The 21,561-nt window shown below is 46.9% G+C and overlaps 2 protein-coding genes across 5 annotated transcripts; one reads left to right on the top strand and one right to left on the bottom strand.

Moving 5' to 3' along the window:
- Nucleotides 1–202: 202 nt before the first annotated feature.
- ANKRD34A (ankyrin repeat domain 34A) lies at nt 203–3,772 on the bottom strand. 3 transcript variants are annotated; one of them, XM_082614462.1, is made up of 3 exons: nt 3,637–3,772; nt 3,260–3,391; nt 203–2,710 (listed from the first exon to the last, which is right to left on the bottom strand). In XM_082614462.1, exon 3 carries the CDS (start codon nt 2,592–2,594, stop codon nt 1,104–1,106), a length of 1,491 nt encoding a protein of 496 aa, XP_082470588.1. In that variant the 5' UTR covers nt 2,595–2,710; nt 3,260–3,391; nt 3,637–3,772; the 3' UTR covers nt 203–1,103. The 3 variants fall into 3 exon arrangements, with proteins under 3 accessions (XP_082470588.1, XP_082470587.1, XP_082470586.1); XM_082614461.1 differs by lacking the exon at nt 3,637–3,772 and adding an exon at nt 3,093–3,156 and having other exon boundaries at nt 3,260–3,430; XM_082614460.1 differs by lacking the exon at nt 3,637–3,772 and having other exon boundaries at nt 3,260–3,430.
- A 1,713-nt stretch (nt 3,773–5,485) lies between these two features.
- POLR3GL (RNA polymerase III subunit GL) lies at nt 5,486–15,297 on the top strand. 2 transcript variants are annotated; one of them, XM_082614960.1, is made up of 8 exons: nt 5,486–5,558; nt 11,981–12,148; nt 12,489–12,618; nt 13,481–13,549; nt 13,891–13,947; nt 14,188–14,261; nt 14,386–14,499; nt 14,783–15,297. In XM_082614960.1, the coding sequence occupies exons 2-8, from the start codon at nt 12,023–12,025 to the stop codon at nt 14,867–14,869; spliced, it is 657 nt and encodes a 218-aa protein (XP_082471086.1). In that variant the 5' UTR covers nt 5,486–5,558; nt 11,981–12,022; the 3' UTR covers nt 14,870–15,297. The 2 variants fall into 2 exon arrangements, with proteins under 2 accessions (XP_082471086.1, XP_082471087.1); XM_082614961.1 differs by lacking the exon at nt 11,981–12,148 and having other exon boundaries at nt 5,493–5,558.
- Nucleotides 15,298–21,561: the final 6,264 nt, after the last annotated feature.

Below are 21,561 nucleotides of genomic sequence, written 5' to 3' on the forward strand. Positions count from 1 at the left end.
GGTGGAGGGAGGGATTCTTTGTAGGAATCTTAAGTTAAAGAATTTGAGGATGGACATAGGGGAGACTGAGGGAAATGAAAACCTATCAGATGGCTTAAAACCTTCAGGACATGGGACACTTGCCTTTTCTTCTACAACCACAGTTGGTCTCCTGGAAAGAAGGTGGCTGGAACCTCGAAGTATCCCCTAGATCATTATAGCTATAGTCAGCATCACCCTCCCTCCCTATTCCTCATTCCCCACACCCTCCACCCCCAGCAGAAGTGACCAAACAGAGACTTCTGAACACATTTATTTGATATGTCAAGTGGAGAGAGGAGTGATTTAGGGTTACTCCCCACTTCTACCTGTGGGGGTGTTCATAAGCTCAGACAGACAGAACAGCAGCTTAGAGCCCATGACCCACCTCCTGGAAAAATGAGACAACCTGTTGTATTAGTTGGGGGAACAGGATGGGAAGAAAAAGCAGGAAGCTGAGAAGTAAAGCTGAGAGCAGGAAGGGCAGCAGCAGAACTGAGGCTGGGGATTGCTGCAGGAAATTCCCAAGGAGAGTGAAGAAGATATCCTGAAAAGTGGTTAGGGCTGGAAGCAGGGTGTGAACAAGGAGCCAAGCCTGGAGAGAGAAGCAAGACCTGCAGAATGGGGTGGGATATTCACGAAGAGGGTAGAGTGTCCAAAATCATGAGTGGGCTGTGTTGCAGGGCATACATGGAAAGCAAGGGGTTACTATTGCAGGAGGTCAAAGAAATTGGAGACTACCCATAAGTAGGGGCTCCCTAACGCTTCTGAACAAATGCGAGTGAGCTTGGGACCCTTTTGGGGCCCTAGCACAAATGGTCCTGTGTGTGAGTAATTCCCATATGCATGTGAAGTGGCCACAGCATGAGTGCATGTGTCTATATGACCAATAAATAAGAGTACTTACCCTTCCCTGCAAGTGCGAGTACTGTGCTTGTAGACACATGTTTACCCATGTGTGCGTGCGCCGAGCCCATGAGCACATGCAACAGACCCCTATGTCCGAGGTGTGTGTGTGAGCTGGTTCTTCCACCCACCCTTCCCAAGGTCTTGATCCCCACCCTCCTTGGCTCCTCTCACTCCTCTCAGCGCCCAGGCTCCCCTGGCCCGCCTAGACTCTGGAAGCCCCCTAGCAGGCGGATCTGCTCAGTCTGCATGGAGTGGCGCCTCACCAACTTGCGCTTGGTCCTGGGAGAGCCTGGCGCCCCCGCCTGGGGAGGGGCGGGCAGCGAAGGCGCCCGACCTCCGGGTTGGGGGCGAATGTCAGGGATGGGAGGGTGGGGACTGACATTGAGCGGGGGCAGGAAACCAGGCCGTGTTTGCGCGATGTGGTCCAGAAGCAACGTCCCCGAGCCCCTCCGCTCCAGCAACCCCGGACTCCGCCTCCGCCCGCTCAGCGGAGACACAGCCCCAGGCAGACTCTCCTGGGACTGGCGCGGGGAGGGAACAGAGCCGGCTGGAGGGAGGGTCAGCGGGGAGGCGCTGTATCTGCGGCGCTCCAGGGACGGGCGGCTGCACTCCGGCGAGTCGGGGCAAAGATTTCCGGGGATATCGAGCTCCACCGGTTCCATGCGGCTCAGTTTCTGCCTCAGCCCTGAAGGGGGGCCAGGCTCCTGAGCTTCTGGCGCTGTGTTTCGGCGCGAGAGAGGACCCCCACCCGTCACTTTCTCCGCCCACGGGGGCGGGTCCTCTGGGCCTTCAGTGCTATGACGCCTGGAAAGACGCGGTCGACCTGTCAGGGTCAGGCCGTTGAATTCGGTGGTCAGCCGCTCAATCCCCGGCCTCCCTTCGGCAGGAGGGACCGGTTGAGGAGGGGCCACTAGGCCCCAAGGCTCGGAGTTGAGCCTTTTGAGTGGTTTTGGAGGATGACGGGGTGGTTTGGGGAGTGGCTCAGAAGGGGAGGGGTCATCAGGGGGCTTAGGAAGAGGGAATTCAAATACGTCCCGCTTCTCCTCTTCTTCCTGGGCGCGAGGGGATAACAATCCCTGTCCTCCTACTCCTGCAGTCTGCAGTTGGATTTCCGACGGCGACGTGCAGACCCCCGGGCTAGGAGGAGCGGGAGCGGGGTCCTCCACCCCCGGGGACGGTGGGGAATTGAGATACTGCCGGGTCTTCTTGGTGCCCGAGGGCGAGGTGTCGGTGGTGATGATGATGACCTCCGTGCCCTTGGCCTTACAGGCGTCCAGCAGCGTGGCAAGGGTCTCGCGATCCCCGCGGTCCAGGGCGTGGACAAGCGCCGAGGCGCCAGCGTGATCTCGGACTGAAGGGTCTGCGCCATGGGCAAGGAGCAGGGAGGCCACCGCTGCGCCCCCGCCGCCGGCGCAAGCGTGCATAAGCGCCGTGCGCCCTAGGCGATCTGCGATGTTGGGGTCCGCGCCTTGCTCCAGAAGGTAGCGTACCATGCGCGCCTTGTTCTGGGGGTCGTCGTAGCGGGCCCGACAGGCCGCCATTAGCGCAGTCTCCCCTTGGGCATCACCCTCATTCACGTAGGCGCCCCCCTCCAGAAGCAAACGGGCCAAGCGTAGCTTACCCTGACCCACGGCCCGAAGAAGAGCGTGGCCCTCGGTGTGCAGCATAGCTGCCGCTGGGGCGAAAGCACCGATGGAGCCGGGACTGGGACCTGCCGAGGATGGCTAGGGGAGTGGGGGTGGTGGCTGGCAGAGGCCCGAAGGCTCAGTGGCGAAGCCAATCCCTGCAAAAAAGAGAAAGATCTTATTTACTGATTCAGGCAGGGAAACTGAGGCACTGGTGGAAGGACCGGCGTGGGGCGGGGGAGATCTCCCCGGCACTGCACACAGTCCTTCTTCTAACTCCTGCCTTGAGCCGCCCCCATCCCCCCAGCGCATGCCTGAGGAGGTGGGAAGGGTGCACCCGCACTGAAGTACGAGCGCCAGTGCAAATGCGTACGTGCACGCGCAGGGATATCCGCACCGCCACCCTCACCCCATGGCTTATCAGACCTTTCCAGCATCCCCCTTTTCTTATCCGTACTTGGAATCCCCCTTCCTAGGATGCTGAACGCCACCCCCCGACACACATGCACCCATACATTCACACACAGTCCCATTCCTAACCTCTTTTAGGTTGCCACAGCCCCACAAACTGAATGGGGGGAGGGAGGCAGCTTGCGTTTGGGACCTAAAACGGGTGGGGGGAGAATTGCGGGTTTCTTTTGCCCCTGCTACATTCCCCATCACTCCTTGCTCTTTCCCCTTCCCAGGTTGTGCACCCAAATAGATACCTGTAAGTCCGCAGAATCTCCTCCGGGCCAGGACTGAGGCCAGAGCCATGGGGCAGCTGGGGTGGCGGAGCCGGGTTCCTGGGGGCCCACATGGCGTGGGGGTGGGCACCCGGATTCCCTGGGTGTCAGTATCTGCGCCCGGGCACAGAATCCTGGTCCCTCCTCCCGGTGCGCCCCGGGCACAGCGCCGGCTCGGGAGGAGAGAGGCTGGGGGGGGGGGGCGGAGCTCTGCCTCTCTATTTATAGCCTAGTCTCTGAGGGTGGGGGCGTCGGGCACCAAACCGTTACCCCACCCATGCACACATAAACCCTCAAAAGCTAGAGGCTCCAATCCTGACTTCCCTTGCTTAGCCGACCTCCCCTCAGTCACAACAAACCTAAGTGTTCCTTAGGAGACTCCTCCGCGACCCAGACTGGGACCATCCCAGTTCTTCGTTGAGCTTCAGCAGATCCCCATTCTCCGAGCTTGGTGTGTTGATGCGCGCCTGTGCGCCAGATCTGACCTGCTACACACAGCACATGGCACACTGTGCAGAGGGGTGGATAGAGGCGATGGCGATCCACAGCCGGGGTCCTTACTGTGCAGAGAAAGGCAAGAGTTGTGGCTGCCTTCTCGTAGTTTAAATGTCAAGGGGAGCTGGAGTCACACAGCGATACATCTTCATTCCACCTCCCCCAAAACGGAACATGTACCACAAATAAACTTGGACCTCAGCTCCCTTGTACACACCTCTTAGATAAGTATGAGGAGATTGGATATCTGGGGTCATTTTTAGATACAGCAAGGGGCATTCCCAGTTGTCTCCTCTCCATATTCTTGGAGGGGTGGGAAGGAGAGAGATAGAAAAGGGGCAGAGAAGAGTGAACCTTGTAACACATCCTCTCTCATTGCATCTCTTTACTCTCAGTCTTGCTTAGAATCATTATTTTTCCATCTCGCTTAAAGGTCTCTGTTCGAATCGCTCCTTAAAGTCTTCTTCTCCCTGTCTGTAGCAGTCGGTTTCTCTCACTGTCTGTCTCTGCCTCTCCTCACCATCTGCCCTGTCTCCATGGTTACCATAGCTTCCATCTGCATATTTTAGGAATGAGTTTGTGTCCAGCTGGAAGGCATCAGGGGGAGTGGGAGGGGGAGTGAGGAAAAAATCCTAAGGATTTGGAAAACTCACCTGAGGTAATTCAGAGGCTGGAGGCCACCAGACACAAGATACAATGTTCCTGGAGAAGGGGGAGAGAGAAATATTTGCCGGGAAGCTACTCATTTTTAGTAGCTGCCATTTATTGGAAACCAACCATGTGCCAAGTACTTTACATACATTATCTCCAATCCTCACAACAACGCTATAAAGTAGGAATTATTTTCTTGTTATAGATGAAGAAACTGAGACTTAGTAAAGTTAAGCAAGTTCTCCAAAGCCTCACAGCTCTGTTTCTGTCCTATTCCAAAGACTTGGTGCTTGCCACTCCACCTACAGCCTTCCCAATCCAGAGGCTTCACTCCCAGGGCCATTTTCTCTGACGTCTGGGTTATTGTTCTTGACGAACTCCTACATTCTATCTCTACTCTGAACTCTTTCCCTCTGTTTTTTGCGAAAGTGGGACTCCTACTCCCACCGTGCCCCCTTTTACCAAGGGCTAGGAGGAACTGGAAGGCAGTGGGAAATGCAGAAAACACTGGATTCCTTCCCTGTCTCCTCACCTCTGGTTATCTGATTCCTAATCCTTCCTTTCCCAAACCCTCTTTCCATCTTCGCACAGACATGACAGCAATCCACAGGAAAATATTTTTCTAGAAAAGAAATATTCATTGGTGGTGCTGGAGGGAGGCAGTGCAGGATCGAAGGGAAGGTTGGAGTAACGGAGGGGAGGCCCAGTGTGAAGACAGAGTCACAAAAAGAACGACCCCTAGGAAGCAGGTTTCACAGAGGTTCATTTCTCTGTGGAAGCTCCGTCAACAGAGTCCCTCGGTGAGATGTGAGAGTCAGGTTCCCTCTGTGAACTGCCGCTAGCCAGGGGGATCCTCCATCTGAGATGAGGTGTGAAATGACTGACCCCTAGTTGATTCTGCAACTCCATCTGTCTCCTCACCCGGCTTTAGCCTGAGTTCCGGCGAACTCTCTCCCTCCCTCCCCTCCTCAGCTTCAAGTGGGCGGACCTCCCTCCTCGGCTTCTCCAAGATTGGCCGGGAGAACTCACCAATGGGGAGCTCTAGGAGGCGGACCTAGAACGCCAACAGCTTGAGGAAGACCAGCAAATTTCAAGTTGGCTGCGGCGTGTTTTCCGCGTGGGGGAGGGGCAGCAGGTAAGGCCCCGACTTGGTGGCTCTGACCTGGTTCCGTTCTACACCTTCCGAACTAGTTTACCAGGGCCAAGCTGCTAGATAGATAGACAACGCTTTCCGGCAGCCTGTTGGATCAGCCCCCTTCTAGTTCCCTACCCTTTTCCTCTGGGCTCCCATTGCTCTGTTGATTTTATACCAGAGAACCGTAGTTTTCTTTCGCGCAAAGGGGAGATATATTAAAGGAGAAAGTGAAAGACTCACTCTGGTACCTCTGACTCTTTGCTATGGCGTCAGCTTCCCCTAAATCTATTACTGTTAAGAGCCTGACAAACTCCTGTTATGTATCAAGACTCTGATGAAATGTTACCTTTACCTGTAGCTTTCCTGGTTCACCTTTTTTTGCAGAATTAATTGTTCCCCAGTCTGACGATAGCATTTTAGGCATACCTCTGTTGGAGCACTTAGTGCTCTATCCCTCTTTAATGTTTCTATTCTTTTTAGAATATAAGGTTTTGTAGGGCAGGTTCTAATGTTTAGTGCACAGTGCCCAATAAAGGTTAATTGGATGGAATTAATTGGGGAGGAAGAATTTAAACTCCTGATGTAATTAGGGGAAAATTAATAAAAGATAAAACAAAATAAAATGCAGTATATAATTATGACCTCTTAAATTAGTGGTTCATAATATAATTGCTCCCACAGTCCAGAGAAGGGAGAAAGCTAAGAGGACTGGGATGGTGAGGGGAGGCTTTAGGAGTCACAAAGTCTTAAGTTTGGAACAGACCTTAGAAATCATGTATTCATTCATTCATTCATTTTTAAGCAAATATTTATTGAGCATCTACTATATACCAGACATAATGCTAGACAATGGGGATCATAGTGAATCCTCTACTTTAGATATGCATCCTTCCTTTGATAAACCATATTTAGTAAATGGTTATCCAGCTTCAGTTTAAACTTCTTAGTAAGAGAACTTCCTATCTCACTTTGTTCTTCAATCAGTATCTAACAAATAAAACAAATACGTGGCTCAACAAAATGCATTCCACATTTCCACTGTAAAGAGGAAGAGCTGTCCTAGTGGTAACATTCTTAAAGATAAAGAAAATCATCCCTTTTGTTTTCTGATTATAGAAGTAATATACATTTATCCTAGAAAACTTGGAAATACATAAAGGTATAAAATATCTATTATTTCATGACCATGATATAGTGTTATTATTTTAGTATGTATCCTTTCAATTTATTTTCTGCTTGTATACATATGTATAAATCTGTGTGTTTGTGTGTATATTACACACATAGGGCCATACAACAAATACAACTTTATATCATGCTTCCCCCACTTTACATTATATTGTGAACATTTTCTGCCTTTAAATATTATTTGAAATAATTATTATGTCTACATAATAGTCTAAGATGGATGTTTGATTTTTTTTTAACCATTCTTTTTTTTGTTGGACCATTTAGGTTATTTCAGAATTTGTGCAACCATGGATAGCTCTTTGATAAACATGCTTTTACTTATATCTCTGACTGTATATCTGATGATTTCTTTAGGATAAGTGTTTAAAGTGGGATTACTGGGTTGAGGATATGAACTTTTAAAAGGCTGTAGATTCAAGGGGTCAAATTGCTCCCCCAAAAGACTGTGTTTATAGTCCTTCCAGTAAGGTGTGAGAGTGTCCATCTCAAAAAAACCCATGGCAGCCTGATTTTTTTTGGGGGGGGGGGGTTACGCGGGTCTCTCACTGTTGTGGCCTCTCCCGTTGTGGAGCACAGGCTCCAGACGCGCAGGCTCCAGACGCGCAGGCTCAGCGGCCATGGCTCATGGGCATAGCCGCTCTGCGGCATGTGGGATCCTCCCGGACCGGGGCACGAACCCGTGTCCCCTGCATCGGCAGGCGGACTCTCAACCACTGCGCTACCAGGCAAGCCCAGCCTGATTATTTTTTAAATCTTTGTCAATTTGATAGGTAAAGAATGGTTTTATTGGCTATTCTTTTCTTAATTGCCTATTTGCACATTTATTCTATTCATGTTCTTTGCACATTTATTCTATTGGGATGATTTTTTTTTCGTTTGGATTTCCATGAGTTCTAATATGAGTGTTAACTCCTTGTCTTATTTATTACAAATATAGCAAACTGTAAACATTAGAGTGCTCCAGACCTCAGTCCCTGGACCTCTTCTTTTCTCTCTTCACATCCACTCCTTTAGGAATCTCACCCAGTCTCATGGCTTGAAACATTTGTATACTGAGAACGCCACTAGAATGTAAGCTCCATTTAAACTCCATGGGTGCAGGAGTTTTTTGTCCATTTTGCTCACTGATCCATCCCTAGCACTTAGAACAGTGCCTGGCACTTAATAAGAACTCAGTAAGTATTCATTGAATGAATTTAGATGGTTTTTAAATTATTATTATTCCCATTTTACAGATAAGGAAACAGGTTTACAGTTATTAAATAAATTGCTGAAGGTTGTATAGCTAGAAAATGACTGAACTGGGATTCAAATCCATGTTCTTAACCACTACATGTACTGCCTTCCTTAAATTTGATGTAATTGTTTTTCTGTATATTCTGTTGAAACCTGCTTCATAGTGACTTCCGCCACATCACACAGTTATGCTTAATTGGGAATGAGTATAATGTATATGAATGTTGTTGTTTGCAGGGGAAGGAGAGTACAGGGGTAAACACTAGGGAGGGTTGATGTTTATGGAGGAGCAGTCTGGGACCAGGTTATGGGAAACCTTAAACATCTTCAAGAATTTAGACTCAATCACAATCTTAAATAGAAGAGACTCATTGTAGATTCCTGAGCTGAGTGGGGTACAGATAGTTTACAGTTTCCCAACCAGTTTAGTGCCTTAATTAACTAAAATTTTGTCTTCTTTTTACCCCACATCCTTGAGGGTCACTTGGTTAGTATGTGGAAATGGAGTTAGATTTGTCTAACCTGAAAGCTCATGGCCTTTTCTTAACTCCTCACTGCTTTGCAGTCAAAACAGCTCCTGTGTCCACTGCTAGAACTGTATCTATCAGTGGAAAGACATCTAAGCTGGCTAGTTAGAGTGTCTTTTCCCTTGAAAGGGCCTGAAGACATGGTGGCAAATTCTTACTACTTCTCTAGTGTCCGTAAGACATCCTCTCTCCTCTAATATGTTCTTTAAGTCAGATCACAGTTTAATCTATTGACTAACAGCCATCTTTTCCTGACATTTTTCTTGGCACTTGGACTTGAAACTTTCCAAATTCCTCAGGCACACATTTTCCCACCTCTCCTTCCTGCTGCATATTATTAATCTCATCTACTATGCTGTTTTACTATATTTTTAATTTTTTTAATGAATATTTTTTTCTTATTACAAAAGCAGCACCTATTCAGTACAGGAAAAAAAAACCCCATAAAATACACATCATCAAAAAAAACCAAAACCCCATCACCTCCAATTAACCAATGTTAATTTTTGTTGTATATCCTTCAAGAACAACTTTTTAATTCATATATCTGGGTGAGTGTATGTGTTTGACAAAACAGATTACCTTGTACATATTTTAAAATCTTTTTTCCCCCTAACTAATCTTTAGTGCAGTGCATCTTGTTGAGCCATGTATTTCTTGATTTATTTGTTGAATACTGATTGAAGAACAAATATCCAAAAATGGAATGACCTGCAAAGTGAGAGAGGGAGTTCTCTTACTAAAAAGTTTAAGTTGAAGGTGGATAACAATTTACTAAATATGGTTTATCAAAGGAAGGATGCAGGTCTAAAGTAGAGGATTCAATATGATCCCCGTTGTCTAGCATTACGTCTGGCATATGGTAGATGCTCAATAAATATTTGTTGAAAGAATGAATGAATGAATACATGATATCTAAGGTCTGTTCCAAACTTGAGACCTTGTGATTCCTAAAGCCTCCCCTCACCATCCCAGTCCTCTTAGCTTTCCGTGGGAGGAATTAGATTATGAATCACTAATTTAAGAGATCATAATTCTATACTATATTGTCTCTTATTGCTCCATAGCTAACATATTGTACCCTTAATATGATGTGATGAAAATGGCTCTTTATCTCTGTGATCTTCCTCCCTGAAACACACAACCCCAGTCTAATCAAGAGAAAAACATCAGAAAAATTCAAACAGAGGAACATCCTATAATACACCTAACCAGTACTCCTTAAAACTGTCAGGGTAATGAAAGACAAGGAATGTCTGAGAAACTGTGAATTTTGAATTGCACTCAAGTTTCTTGCTTTTTTTTGTTAAGAAAATTTATTTCTTAAAACAGTTTTAGATTTACAGAAAAACTGAGCAGATGGTACCAAAAGTTTCCATATGCCCTGGCACCAGTTTCCCCTATTATTAATGTCATATATTAATATGGTATATTTGTTACAATTAATGAACAAATATTGATACATTATTATTATTCAAGGTCCATACTTGATTTGGAGTTCCTTAGTTTTACCTAATGCTCTTTTTCTGTTCCAGGATCCCATCCAGGATACCACATTACATTTAGTTATCATGGCCCTATTATGTATTGAATATGTCTATACATACATATACTTACATGCACAAACATATATGTATATGCATGTATACATACATAACTGAAATTGAAAGGATACATAAGCAAATACTAATAATGATTATTACTACATCATGGTCATGAAATAATAGGTATTTTTTTATATACCTTTATGTTTTTCCAAGTTTTCTAGAATAAATATATACTACTTCTATAATTAGAAAACAAAAGGAATGGTTTTCTTTGTTTTTATGAAGGTCACCACTAGGACAGCTCTCTCTCTTTTACAATGGAAGTGTGAACTTTCCTTGTTTTTGATGACCTTGACAGTTTTGAAGAGCACTGGTCGGATATATTATAGGATGCTCCTCTTTTGGAATTTGTTGGCTTTTTTCTCCTGATTAGACTGGGGTTATCAGTTTGGGAGAAGAGGATATCACATCATATTAAGGGTACATACTACCACTTTGATTTAATTTTGTTCATGTTGAAACCTTGGTCATCTGACTGAAGTAATGCTTGTTCAGTTTCTACACTGTAAAGTTACTCCCTCCACCTTTCCAAAATTGTTTTGGACAAAATTCCCTATACACAGGCCATACTTAAGGAGTGGGGAATTACACTCTCCCTTTTTAGGGTGGAATCTACATAATTTTTTTGGAATTCTGCATAAGAAATTTGTTTTTTCTCTACCATGTATTAATTTGTTCAAACGTTTATTTATATCAGTATGGTCTCTTGGATATTTATTTTATACTTTGGTGTTATAATCCAATACTACTTTATTGCTCAAATTGTTCAGGCTTTGGCCATTGGGAGCTCTTTCAGTCGACTCTTATGCCCCTTTGACACAGCGCCATCAATGTGTGTGTTGTTTTTTTTAGTGCTTTCTTACTTTCTGGCACTACAAGATGCTTCAGTCTCATCTTGTATATTTCCTGCCCCAGTCCTAGAATCGGCCATTTCTCCAAGAAGCCCTGGTTCCTTTTATTGGAAAATGGTGTTAGGAGCCAAGATCTGGGCGCTAGGTATCTTCCCTGCTACTGGGATTTCATTTTCTTCAAGTTTCATTTTCATTTGATGACTTTCTTTATCCCCCATGCTATCTGACTGGCTTCTCAAAAATGATGACAAGAGGCAAAGTTCAGTTATGGTAGCAGGAGGAACTTTGAGTTCATCACAGTTGATCACAGTGGAATGGGCTGCCTTGGAGGAAAATGGACACCCTCTCTTTAGGAAAATGCCACCAGAAGCTGAATGACCAACAACTTACAGAGGGTAGTACTCTACTGGGAGGGTGTTTGGGCTAGAAGACTCCATGGGTCCTTCCATTCTAAGATTCTGTGTTTCCAGGTGGTGTTTAAAAAGATCAACTTGATTGTAATGGCTCTTATCACATACATCCCCACCCTCAATCAAATGACAATGAGACTGATGACTCATTCCTGTTCCCTCCCAGTGTCTGGCACACTACCTTTTTCATGGTAGATGCTTAATAAATGTTTTGCTGAAATGCATTGCATTAGATTGAGTTTAGGCCTGGTTGGGTTTGGAAAGTGAGGGAGAGAAAGAATTCAAAGATAATATGTAGATATGCAGATGGTGATAAGCATCAAATTAACTTAGGGGCGTAGGAAAGTTTTATCCAAGGGTCTAGTCACTTTCCTCTTTGTGCTACAGTCACACCATATTGCAATTATCTGTCCTGTTGGAACCGTGTCTCATCCATATTTTATATTTTTAGAAATACCTTGCTTGGCACTATGCCTTCTCAAAATTTGTTGAATTAAACTGGCTTTTCAGGTCTCTGGGAGAAAAGATTGAGTGTCTTGTACCTCCCTGGCTTCCTGTCTGTTCTACTGTACTTTTTCTCTGTGTTTTTGTCTTTATCAGGTTTTTCCTATTGGATGTCTGAATCCCCAGGCCCCCTCCATCATGGCCAGCCGGGGTGGGGGCCGGGGTCGTGGCCGTGGCCAGTTGACCTTCAGCATGGAGGCTGTGGGCATTGGGAAGGGGGATGCTTTGCCCCCACCCACCCTGCAGCCTTCTCCACTCTTCCCTGTGAGTGTCTGCCCTCCTTTCCCAAGACTCCCATATGCCCCTGGCCGACTGTGTATGATCCTGGATTCCTCCTGAGCCATCATAAAATCATCCTCATCTTGCCCCTCCCTGTCTGTATACTCCCATCTTATATGGGATGTTTTCCAGACAAGGAAGTGTCTACCCTCACTTTTTACATTCTCAGCTCCCCAGCTTTCAAAATGCTGTGTTGCTCCACCCATTTGCCTTGGTCCTCTGCTCAGTGGGAGCATTGGATTGAATTGTGGGGAGAGGAGAGGCCCTCCCAGATTTGTACTCCAGCATTTTCTCCCTGAATTGACCATTGCCTCTGCCTCCTTAGCCCTTGGAGTTCCGCCCAGTGCCTCTGCCCTCAGGAGAGGAAGGGGAATATGTCCTGGCACTGAAGCAGGAGCTTCGAGGGGCCATGAGGCAGCTCCCTTACTTCATCCGGCCTGCTGTCCCCAAGAGAGGTCAGTTGGAATGCTAGTGTCATGTTCTGAGTGCCTTGCATAAGTAGTACCTTGTACTTAGCACCGCTGGGGCCCAGAGAGGCCAGAAGAGGCACAGAAAGCTCACTGCCTAACTGGGGAGATCACAGTAATTACCCCTGCATTTGAAATGCATTATGGTATCCATGGTTTGTTTTGAGTCTCACAATAGTCTTAGACAGTAGGAGGTTAAGTATTAAGATGCCCATTTTACAGATATAAATGAGGAGATGTATTAAAATTTTTAACAATCTGGATATTGCAGGTACCAACCAATCAGAAGAACTTGAGAAGGGGTCTCTGAGAAGCCCTGTAATTAAAATATTACCCCTTTGGTTTGTGGATCATGGAGATGTCAGGGAGCCAGGAGGGACTGGAGAACAGGGTGTACTTGGGAGGTCTGAGATAGATATTGGATATTTACCAACTGGTGTGGAAGTACAGTATTTCAATGTATTGACAACCAGTGCTTTCCTACTAAGCCCTAGAAGCTAAAGTTCAGAGAGATGAAACACTTGCCTAAGTCAGTCCCATTAACGAGGAGTAAAGAGAACACTGAAACCCTCGTTTCTTGCTCTAGTATACTTTCCACTGTACCACACTACCAGTCAATATAGCCGTGCCTTTGCATTAAGGGAGATAACAAAAAGATTGTAATTTGAGGTGGCAAAAGGACAGGTTAGAAGAGTGTTGAAGGTCCTCATGGAAGCTGACCCCCTGGGCTCTGAGTCTGGGGTGAGGAAAAAGACAATTTCTGAGTTTTGAGAGGGCTGGACCTCAGGAAGAACCCTGTTCTAGGGCTCTGAAAGGATAAAACTTTGACCCTTGACCTCTGATCCCTCAGATGTGGAGCGCTACTCAGACAAATATCAGATGTCAGGGCCGATTGACAACGCCATAGATTGGAACCCTGGTAGGTGATGGGCCCTTTCATTGACCTCCCTTCTTTCAAATGCTTGAGATGCCTCAAGCCACAAGCCACCACCCTACCCACCCTCCTCTGTCTCCACCTTCACCCTATTCAGGAGCCTTAGATGTGCTCCAAAACACTCTCAGACTCTACCTAAAAACCTATTAAATGGCCCACACTCCTCTGGAGGCATCCAAGCCACAGTTTTGTTCCAAGCAACTATGACCCAGCCCCTTCCTTCCTCACCCTTAACCCTGATCCTTACCTGTCCTTTCAAAGAGTCATCATTCATAGGACACCCCAGGGCAGAGTCTTGCTGACTTTTTCATTCCCGCTATTCCTAGATTGGCGACGTCTACCCCGGGAGCTAAAGATCCGAGTACGGAAGCTACAGAAGGAGCGTGAGTGTATCTGGAAAAAGGAGGGAAAGGAGAGGTTTCCTTCATCAGCTGTAGGGCCAAGGCTGCTGGTGGTCTTGCCTGCCCTCCCAATTCCTACCTACCCAGTCTACCCAGTATTGTTGCTGGGTGCCATGGTGGCCACATGAGGGCAGCAGAGTGACATGGTCTATGCAAGAGGGTGGGGTAGAAAGTGATCTAGGAAGTTTGCTCTGATGGTTCACCTTTTGATCCTCTCACCAGGGACCACCATTCTACTCCCCAAGAGGCCCCCTAAGACCACAGAAGATAAGGAGGAAACAATACAGAAACTAGAGGTAAGGAAGAAATGCGCATAGAGACCACCTGGGCCCCAGATTCATTCTTCCCCTTTGGCCCATGTGTGCCTCAATTTTTCCCTTCTGTGAGCTGAGTTTCTCTTCCTATTCATCCTCACATAAGACCCTGGAGAAGAAGGAAGAAGAAGTGACTTCAGAGGAAGATGAGGAGAAAGAAGAAGAAGAAGAGAAGGAAGAGGAAGAAGAAGAGGAGTATGATGAAGAAGAGCATGAAGAGGTGAAGGGGACCGCCTTTCATTCTCAGGCCCCCTTTCTTCCACTCATAAGCTCTGGGGATCTCAACTTCAGAAGGCTGGAGGGCCAAAGGAGATAGTGCCTCCAAAGGATAGCGCCCTCCACTTTACCTGTCCCTAGGCTCTTCTCAAGAGTGAACTACAGCTTGAATGCAGAGTGCACTATAGACCTGGAATGCTGTGATTGCGAGGGAAGGGGACTGGTACACAGGGATGAAGGAGAATGCTGAAAGCATGCCGACATACCTTTCTTTCTTTCTATTTCAGGAAACTGATTATATCATGTCATATTTTGACAATGGAGAGGACTTTGGGGGTGACAGTGATGACAATATGGATGAGGCTATATACTGAAGAAGGACTCTAAACAATATCCTGGACATTCATATCTTTCTTGATTTAGGACACAGAGAGTAGCTGTCCCCTATTATTAGGTTTTGTGGACAAGCAAAGCATTTGCTCAGAATCCAGATAACCTGTTTGGTCCCTGGAGATAGGAATAGAGAGTGACAACAGATAGCTCTCTTTTCTACCCTTCCCTTCCCTCTCTCCTGTGGTATTGTATCACCTCTGATATCTTGGGGAAAGGACAAAGGACCAATGTCTCAACTGTATGAAAAGGAGAAAGGAGGGTCGAAAGAAGGACTGGAGTCATTAGAGCTGAGACAGCTGTGCACATGCCCCTACCCATTTATAGTTCTTTGTGGAGATAATTGGGGGTGCGAACAGTTAGGAGGAACAAGGCCAGTTTTATATTTTTAAATAAAATGTTTTTATCTGTCTCTCTGTCCAAGGTGAAGCCTAGTGGGAGAGGGCTGGAGGAATGAAGGGGATGCCTAGTAAGCCATTCTTCTCTCCTCACCTGTTAAGAGTCCAGTGTGACACACTGGGGGTTACAGCCTTCCTGTCCTTTGCCCCTTTCCTCCTACCCCCATGATGGGACACCTAATCCCCATCTAGCTCTGCCAAGGCACATTCAGGGGCTCATCTGCAGGGCTGCTCAGAGAGAGTTGTATACAGCCCACGCCCTGAAGACCAGCTGGCTTCTGGGCTTCTGGGCCTCAGGCAGTGGGGACGACATGATTCACGTGTGTTCACATGTGTTCACAGGGACACAGGCCCTCACTTTCCCACGCTTGACCTTGATCTTGTCCTTGTTTACAAAGAATGATTACAACTATTTTTGTGGGGAGAGTCAAGAAAGCCAGGTGTGGGGAGGAAGTAGGGAGGAAGTGCTGATTCTTCTTCAGCACACTCACCCTCTTCCAGGCCCTGGAGACCCCACTTTGAAAGCTGTGTCTGTGAAGCAGGAGCCCCGTAAATATCCTATTCTCCACTTCCGGAAGCTGCTGTGTGGCTGAGTTGCAGTTTCCCTTCTGTGGAATTTAGTTCTTCCTTTGTGGAATTTAGTTAGCCTTTCTCTCACTCCCTTTTTGTGGGGAGGGGGAGGGGGTAGGCAGTGTTGCTTTACAGGAAGTAAGGAGGGTGCGGAGGAAGGGGGTGACTTAGGGACACTCAGCTCTGAGAGGTGCTTTCTCACCCACACAGTTCTCCCTTGGGTGAGGTCACTTCCCTGGGCTCTGATTGGCTTCTGAGGAAGCCCTAGATGTACTGATTGGTTCCAGCCACTTGACATGCAACAGTCACGGGCGAGCTGCATGTCCAGAACAGGGACTGGATAAGGAAGCAGGCACAGATAGCTGGGATGCTGTCATAGCGACCTTACTAAACATTTGAAAGCCATAAAGACGGGATGTAGGAGAATCTTCAAGAAATTCCCCAGCCATATTCAGGTAGGCAGACTGAATTCCCTATGGCATCAAGTGATAGAGACTGGCAATCTAATGTTAGATATTTCTGACCCAATTGTAAAGAATGAATAGGGGCTGTGACTCCATTGAGGGAAAGCACCTTAAAAGCCTGGTTTGGGTGTGGTAGTAGGTGTTAAGGTAGGAGCCAAGAGAACAGAGAAGGAAACAGGAATAAAATAGAATATTCCAGAGTTATTGAGCAATTTGGATGATGATGTGTTTCCTTTTCTAGTTCTCTGAGGTATTGTGTGAGTGGAGTAGGGGGGAGGGACCAGGGGACCTGTCACTGGGGTTTCCCATAGTCACACTGTAGCCTGTGATTGTGGCTTGGGAGAAATTAGCAGAAAACAAAAATAAAAGACCCTGGAAAATCTCCTTTTACCTTTCTCCCCTGCATATACACACATACCAGACCTAATCTGGTTAACTATGTTTGTGTCTATGTTGGGGGCACAGTTGACCTCCTAAATCCCACCTAATGCCAGCATGTGTACTTAAAAGAGTGGGAACAAAGAAGATTCTAGACAAGAGACAGTAGAGGAGAACTGAACACACCCCTGTCCCCACCTCTATACACACACATCCTTTTCCCATGAAATAGGGGAAGGATAAAGGTTAGAGTGGCCTCTTGGGATCACTTGTACTTCCTCAAAGACAAAGTGTCAGAGAGACCAGACCATTCTTGGACTCTTTCCTATCTGGCCTCCTGCCCTTCCTGGCAGGTGACCTTGCTGAACAAAGCCAGAGACAGGGGACCCAGCAGCTTCCCCGGATTCCGGAACAGTTCCAGGAATGAGCTAGACTGTTTCCATTGACCTTTCCCCTACTTTCCATAGGTACTATTGGGCAGGCTGAGGCAGAAGCCTAAGACTCAGTAAATAGAGTCAGGGCTGCTAGTCCTCCGGAGGACCACCTGAGAGGGTAGAGGTCCAAGCACTACTTGCAAACATTTAGAGAGGCCCCACGCGGTTCTTGCTCAGCCCTGTACTACGTGCCTGCTTATGTTGAACAGATTGCTCCCATGCCCACAGCCTAGGCTGCTCTGGCCCCAGGCAGGGTAGGTTCTCAGTCAAGAATCCTATCCTTCCATACCCCATGTTCCATCCCTAGCCTACTGGTCCCCTCCCACCTTGGGCAGGAAGCTTGAGATTGGGGTCTGCAAATTTAAGCTCAGGGACTCAAGTGATTTGAGGGAGGGCTGAATGAGAGACCTGGATACAACATGCAGTTTAGAAGGTTGGGAGTAGAGACCAAAGAAAATTGGAGGGTAAAATATTGGGTGGACAGGACACCCATGGTTGGTGAGGTAAAGACACGTATTTTCCTCAATTCATTTTTATTACTGTTTGAAAGGAACGAAGGGTGGCTTGTAGGCCTAGGCTAGTTTAAGAACTAAGCCAAAGGGAAAAGCTGCCATCTCAACTGGGCAAAGCACTGGTTTATGGTCCTAGTTTCACCACTCCATAGCTCTGTACCCTTGGGAAAGTCATTTAGTCTTCAAGCATCAAATTCCTCATGTATGAAAAAGAATTTGAGTTAGATGTCCACGAGGAAATCCTTCAAGCTGATGTTGATCCACCTGCAAGAATCCAAATGGTTCTGAGAACAAAGGTCAGGATGTGTCCAACTTTTGCTGAATTCATTCCGTCTGCTGGATTTCCCCATCTTAATCTCAGCTGGGCAGGCTAAACATACCTCAGGCAACTAGCCAGTCCTTTCCAGGAACCTGCTTCAGCCCAAGTAGCAGAAGGATCAGCAAGTCCATTAACTAGCAAGGAAGGAGATACCCCTGCAGCAGAATTCAAGGTCACAATCAGCAAGCCAGGACTCAAATCAAGCAGGCCACCAAGGAATTTCTGACTGAGGAGGGGGCCTGTGGGGCAGGTCCTCCCTATCTCCCCTCATGTAGCATGTCTGGCCAGAGGACAGAGAAGAGAAATGAGCTAGACAGGAATAGTTCAGTTAGCTAACCTGGCCAGACCAGCGGTGACCCTTTCTCCACTGACCTTTCCCCTACTGAGGCTCACTTTTTCCCCAAGGTCATTTGGGACCATAAAGTGGGAAATAACAAGTTCTAGTTTCCTAGTATCGCCTCAGAAAGGTCTTTGCCTTATCCCCAACAGGACTTAATTTGCCATTTTGTACTCCGGAGGGAAGGGAGGTTCCCCCTGCAACTCTAATGGGATTAGTCAGTGGAAAGACAGTGATCCAACCCTAAGTGCGGGACCTGAGAGGCTAAGTGGGCACCCTGGGCACCCAAAATTTGGGGGGAAGGAATCCAGGGATTCCTCAGACCCAGTCCTGACCAATGCAGGGAGGGGCTATGCCCCGGTGACCTCTGACTCTGGGACTGTTCTCCATTCTCAAACCTCTCCTCCTCCCGGGATTCTCAGCTATGGGCTGAGGTTCCCAAGACTTGGACCCCTGCCTCTCCTTGAGTCTTCTCCATTCTCTAATTCCATTTCCCTTGGTATAAAATAGACAAGGAGAAATATCCAAATCCTCTCTCTTACGTTCTCTGTTACACTCAGGGCAGCCTTAATAGTGATAGAATAGGAAGGAGGTTAGACCTGTCTTTGCCTTACCCAAAAGGATGGGGGGGACAAACTAACCTGAGTCACAGACACAGATCTGTGATATTTCCTATCCTGGAGAGAATAGATGAAATCCCATGTGGACAGGGAAAGAAGCCCTGGTACTCATCCTCCTTATGCTCTGCTATGGCCAGAGAAGTAGCCATTCTAGAGGGGAAATTCCCTCATCTAAGGAGGTCAAGGTAACTCTTTTACCTCATTTTTCGCGGGCAGGGGTGGTAAGAAGATGTGAAACAAAGATGGCCTCAGTGAGAGGAAGGACAAATGCTGACCGGTCCTTTTCTCAGCCCTCTGCTTCCTGTCTCCAAGCCTCTCTCTTGGCCCTTGGACAGTCTTTCTTGTCTGACCATACTTGGATGCTCTTGGCCCCTCACCTCTTCCTTACTTGGCTCCTGTTTTGAGACTTGCTTTGCATCCTGAGCCACCATTCTAACACCTGTCCGGAGCTATCAGGGATGTTTATAAACTTCTCAGGAGCTGGACTGGGCCAGGTCAGGAGGGGTGGCTAAGAGCCAGAAAGAGAGCTTGTCACTCATACTCATTCTTATTGTCTTTCAGATTCCTTTCCTTTTCTGACTCTCTAACCACGTCTTCCTCTCCATGTCTCTCTTTGCCTCACGTCTTTAGCATTATGCTACTTAAATTAGGTTATCAATGGGTGATATGGTGAGGAATATTTGGAGCCACAGACTACACATCTTCCAGAATGTCAATTTTACTTTTAAGATTTGCTGGGGGAAGATAAATTATTCTTATACTAAATTTACACAAATATATTATGCAGTGTGAATCAAAATTTGCACTTTTTAAACATAAAACGGGTACTTCAAAGACATTTCTGGCTTGTGACAGGCTACTTTGGACTGTTCCAGAAGCTCGGGGGAAAATTCAGTTTCCCTAATCTTAGGGGTCCTTCAGAGGAAATATTTGAGAAGCTCTACTTAGAGCAGAGGTGACAACCTAAGGCAAAAACCTTGACACCAGACAAGAGCCAAGGGTATAAATGAGTGAAGCAGGTGAGTGTAATGCAATAGGGAGTGGTGAGAACTGGCAGATATAAGTCTGCCTGACCCTTTTAGCTCTAGCAGGTTGATGCCATGAAGGAATGTGGGATCAGTGTTACCAAATGTGGCTGCTTTTTAAGGGAAGCCAGAACAATAGATTTTAGTGAGATCTGGTTTTTTAATGTTTACAACCAATTCAAATATTTAGGAAGAAGCTGTACAAGTTTCTAAATGCCTGCAAGCTGATTCCACCTATGGACCCTCAGTTTGCTGCCTCTGACCTCTATCAACATTTCTTCCACTTCCCAAAGGTGTATGTGGCCCAAATCTGGGCTTCCAAGGTCTCAAATTCTGTTCCCAAGAGCTGGGGGCAGTGAGCTTCATGAGGTTACAGGGGAGAATGGAGCTCTCCTGCAGGACAGCTTGGGGAGGTAGAACTGAAGAGAAGCCTTTGGGTACCAATGGCAGGTGACACCTTTCTCCAGCGGGAGAGAAGGAGCCATTGGTCCCTGCCCAACCACCTTTTCCCTGATCTTGGGATCAGGGATATGGAGCTAAAAACATTGGGGTCTGGAACAGAAACCAAAGATTCCTCAGAGTTGGAAGATGAGACAAGCATGAAAGCCCACGCATGGAGAGAAATGGGAGAACAGGAGATGAAGGAAGGAAGCTGTAAGTCTGGATAGATGAAGGAGGAAGTCAGAATTTAGACAGTTAAACTGGAGAGGGAGGGGTCTTTAGCCACAGAACCATATAAGGGAAACACAGTTCTCACGCTCCTGAACCCCACCTCCCCTCCCAGCAACTGAAATCCTTCCCCTGTCCAACTGTCCAAGAGGTTAAAAATATCTTAGCTGGGTACCCAGCCAGACATTTCCACGAACCTGTTTACCGACCATCTGATTGACTTGGAGAGGTGGTCAGCAGCTCCATCACCCAACAGGGAATGAGAATGGACCTTGCTTGACATTCCAGGACTCAAGGCCCATGGGTGTCACAATTCTGTCCCCATGTTCTGCCTTTCCTCTTCCTTCTTCCATCACTCCATGGCCTGGAGATGACCAATCAGTTGGTAGTCAGAAAAATCCCAGTCTTCAGTCTGTCCATCCTTTTCATAACGGGCTCCATAGAAAGTACAGCAGAGTCACACCAAGGGAAAGGTCAGGACAAGACAGGCATAGCCTAAATAGGCTAAATTGGGCCTCATCAGTGGGGCTCACCTCCACTGGCTTTTGTGCTACTCAGTCTAGCCCACCTCAGGGAAATAAATCAAATGAGATGCAATACCTTCAAATAAGGAGTCTGACAGTTCTTTGTAGTGTCACAAACAGCACTCTCTGTTTCTCAGATTATCACTCCAGATGGTGGGAAGCTTTCCCCTGGAGTTGTATACTGAAAAGTTAAGAAAGCCCAATTAATTAATTCCCAGAAGGTGATAGAGTTACTCCAGAGGCCTGTGAAGCACGCTGGGAGTATGAGAGAGAAAACTCTAGTGGTCCCAGAGCTATACCATGGGGGTGTGCAGAAGGCCTGTCCTGGCCCGGGGGTGGGAGTCCCAGTAGTGGGCCACCTCTCCCACCACAAAATTAACTACAGGTTGAGTCAGCTTCTGTACACTGACCTCTTCTCAGACTGTT

Source organism: Mesoplodon mirus, assembly GCF_964341445.2.
Source record: "Mesoplodon mirus genome assembly, chromosome: 3".
NCBI lineage: Eukaryota > Metazoa > Chordata > Mammalia > Artiodactyla > Ziphiidae > Mesoplodon > Mesoplodon mirus.

Coding starts and splice junctions, on each gene's coding strand:
- ANKRD34A (XM_082614462.1), bottom strand. CDS start 2,594: ATGCTGCACACCGAGGGCCACGCTCTTCTTCGGGCCGTGGGTCAGGGT.
- POLR3GL (XM_082614960.1), top strand. CDS start 12,023: ATGGCCAGCCGGGGTGGGGGCCGGGGTCGTGGCCGTGGCCAGTTGACC. Junction 12,619..13,480: donor GCCTGCTGTCCCCAAGAGAG/GTCAGTTGGAAT, acceptor CTGATCCCTCAG/ATGTGGAGCGCTACTCAGAC. Junction 14,262..14,385: donor AAACAATACAGAAACTAGAG/GTAAGGAAGAAA, acceptor TCCTCACATAAG/ACCCTGGAGAAGAAGGAAGA.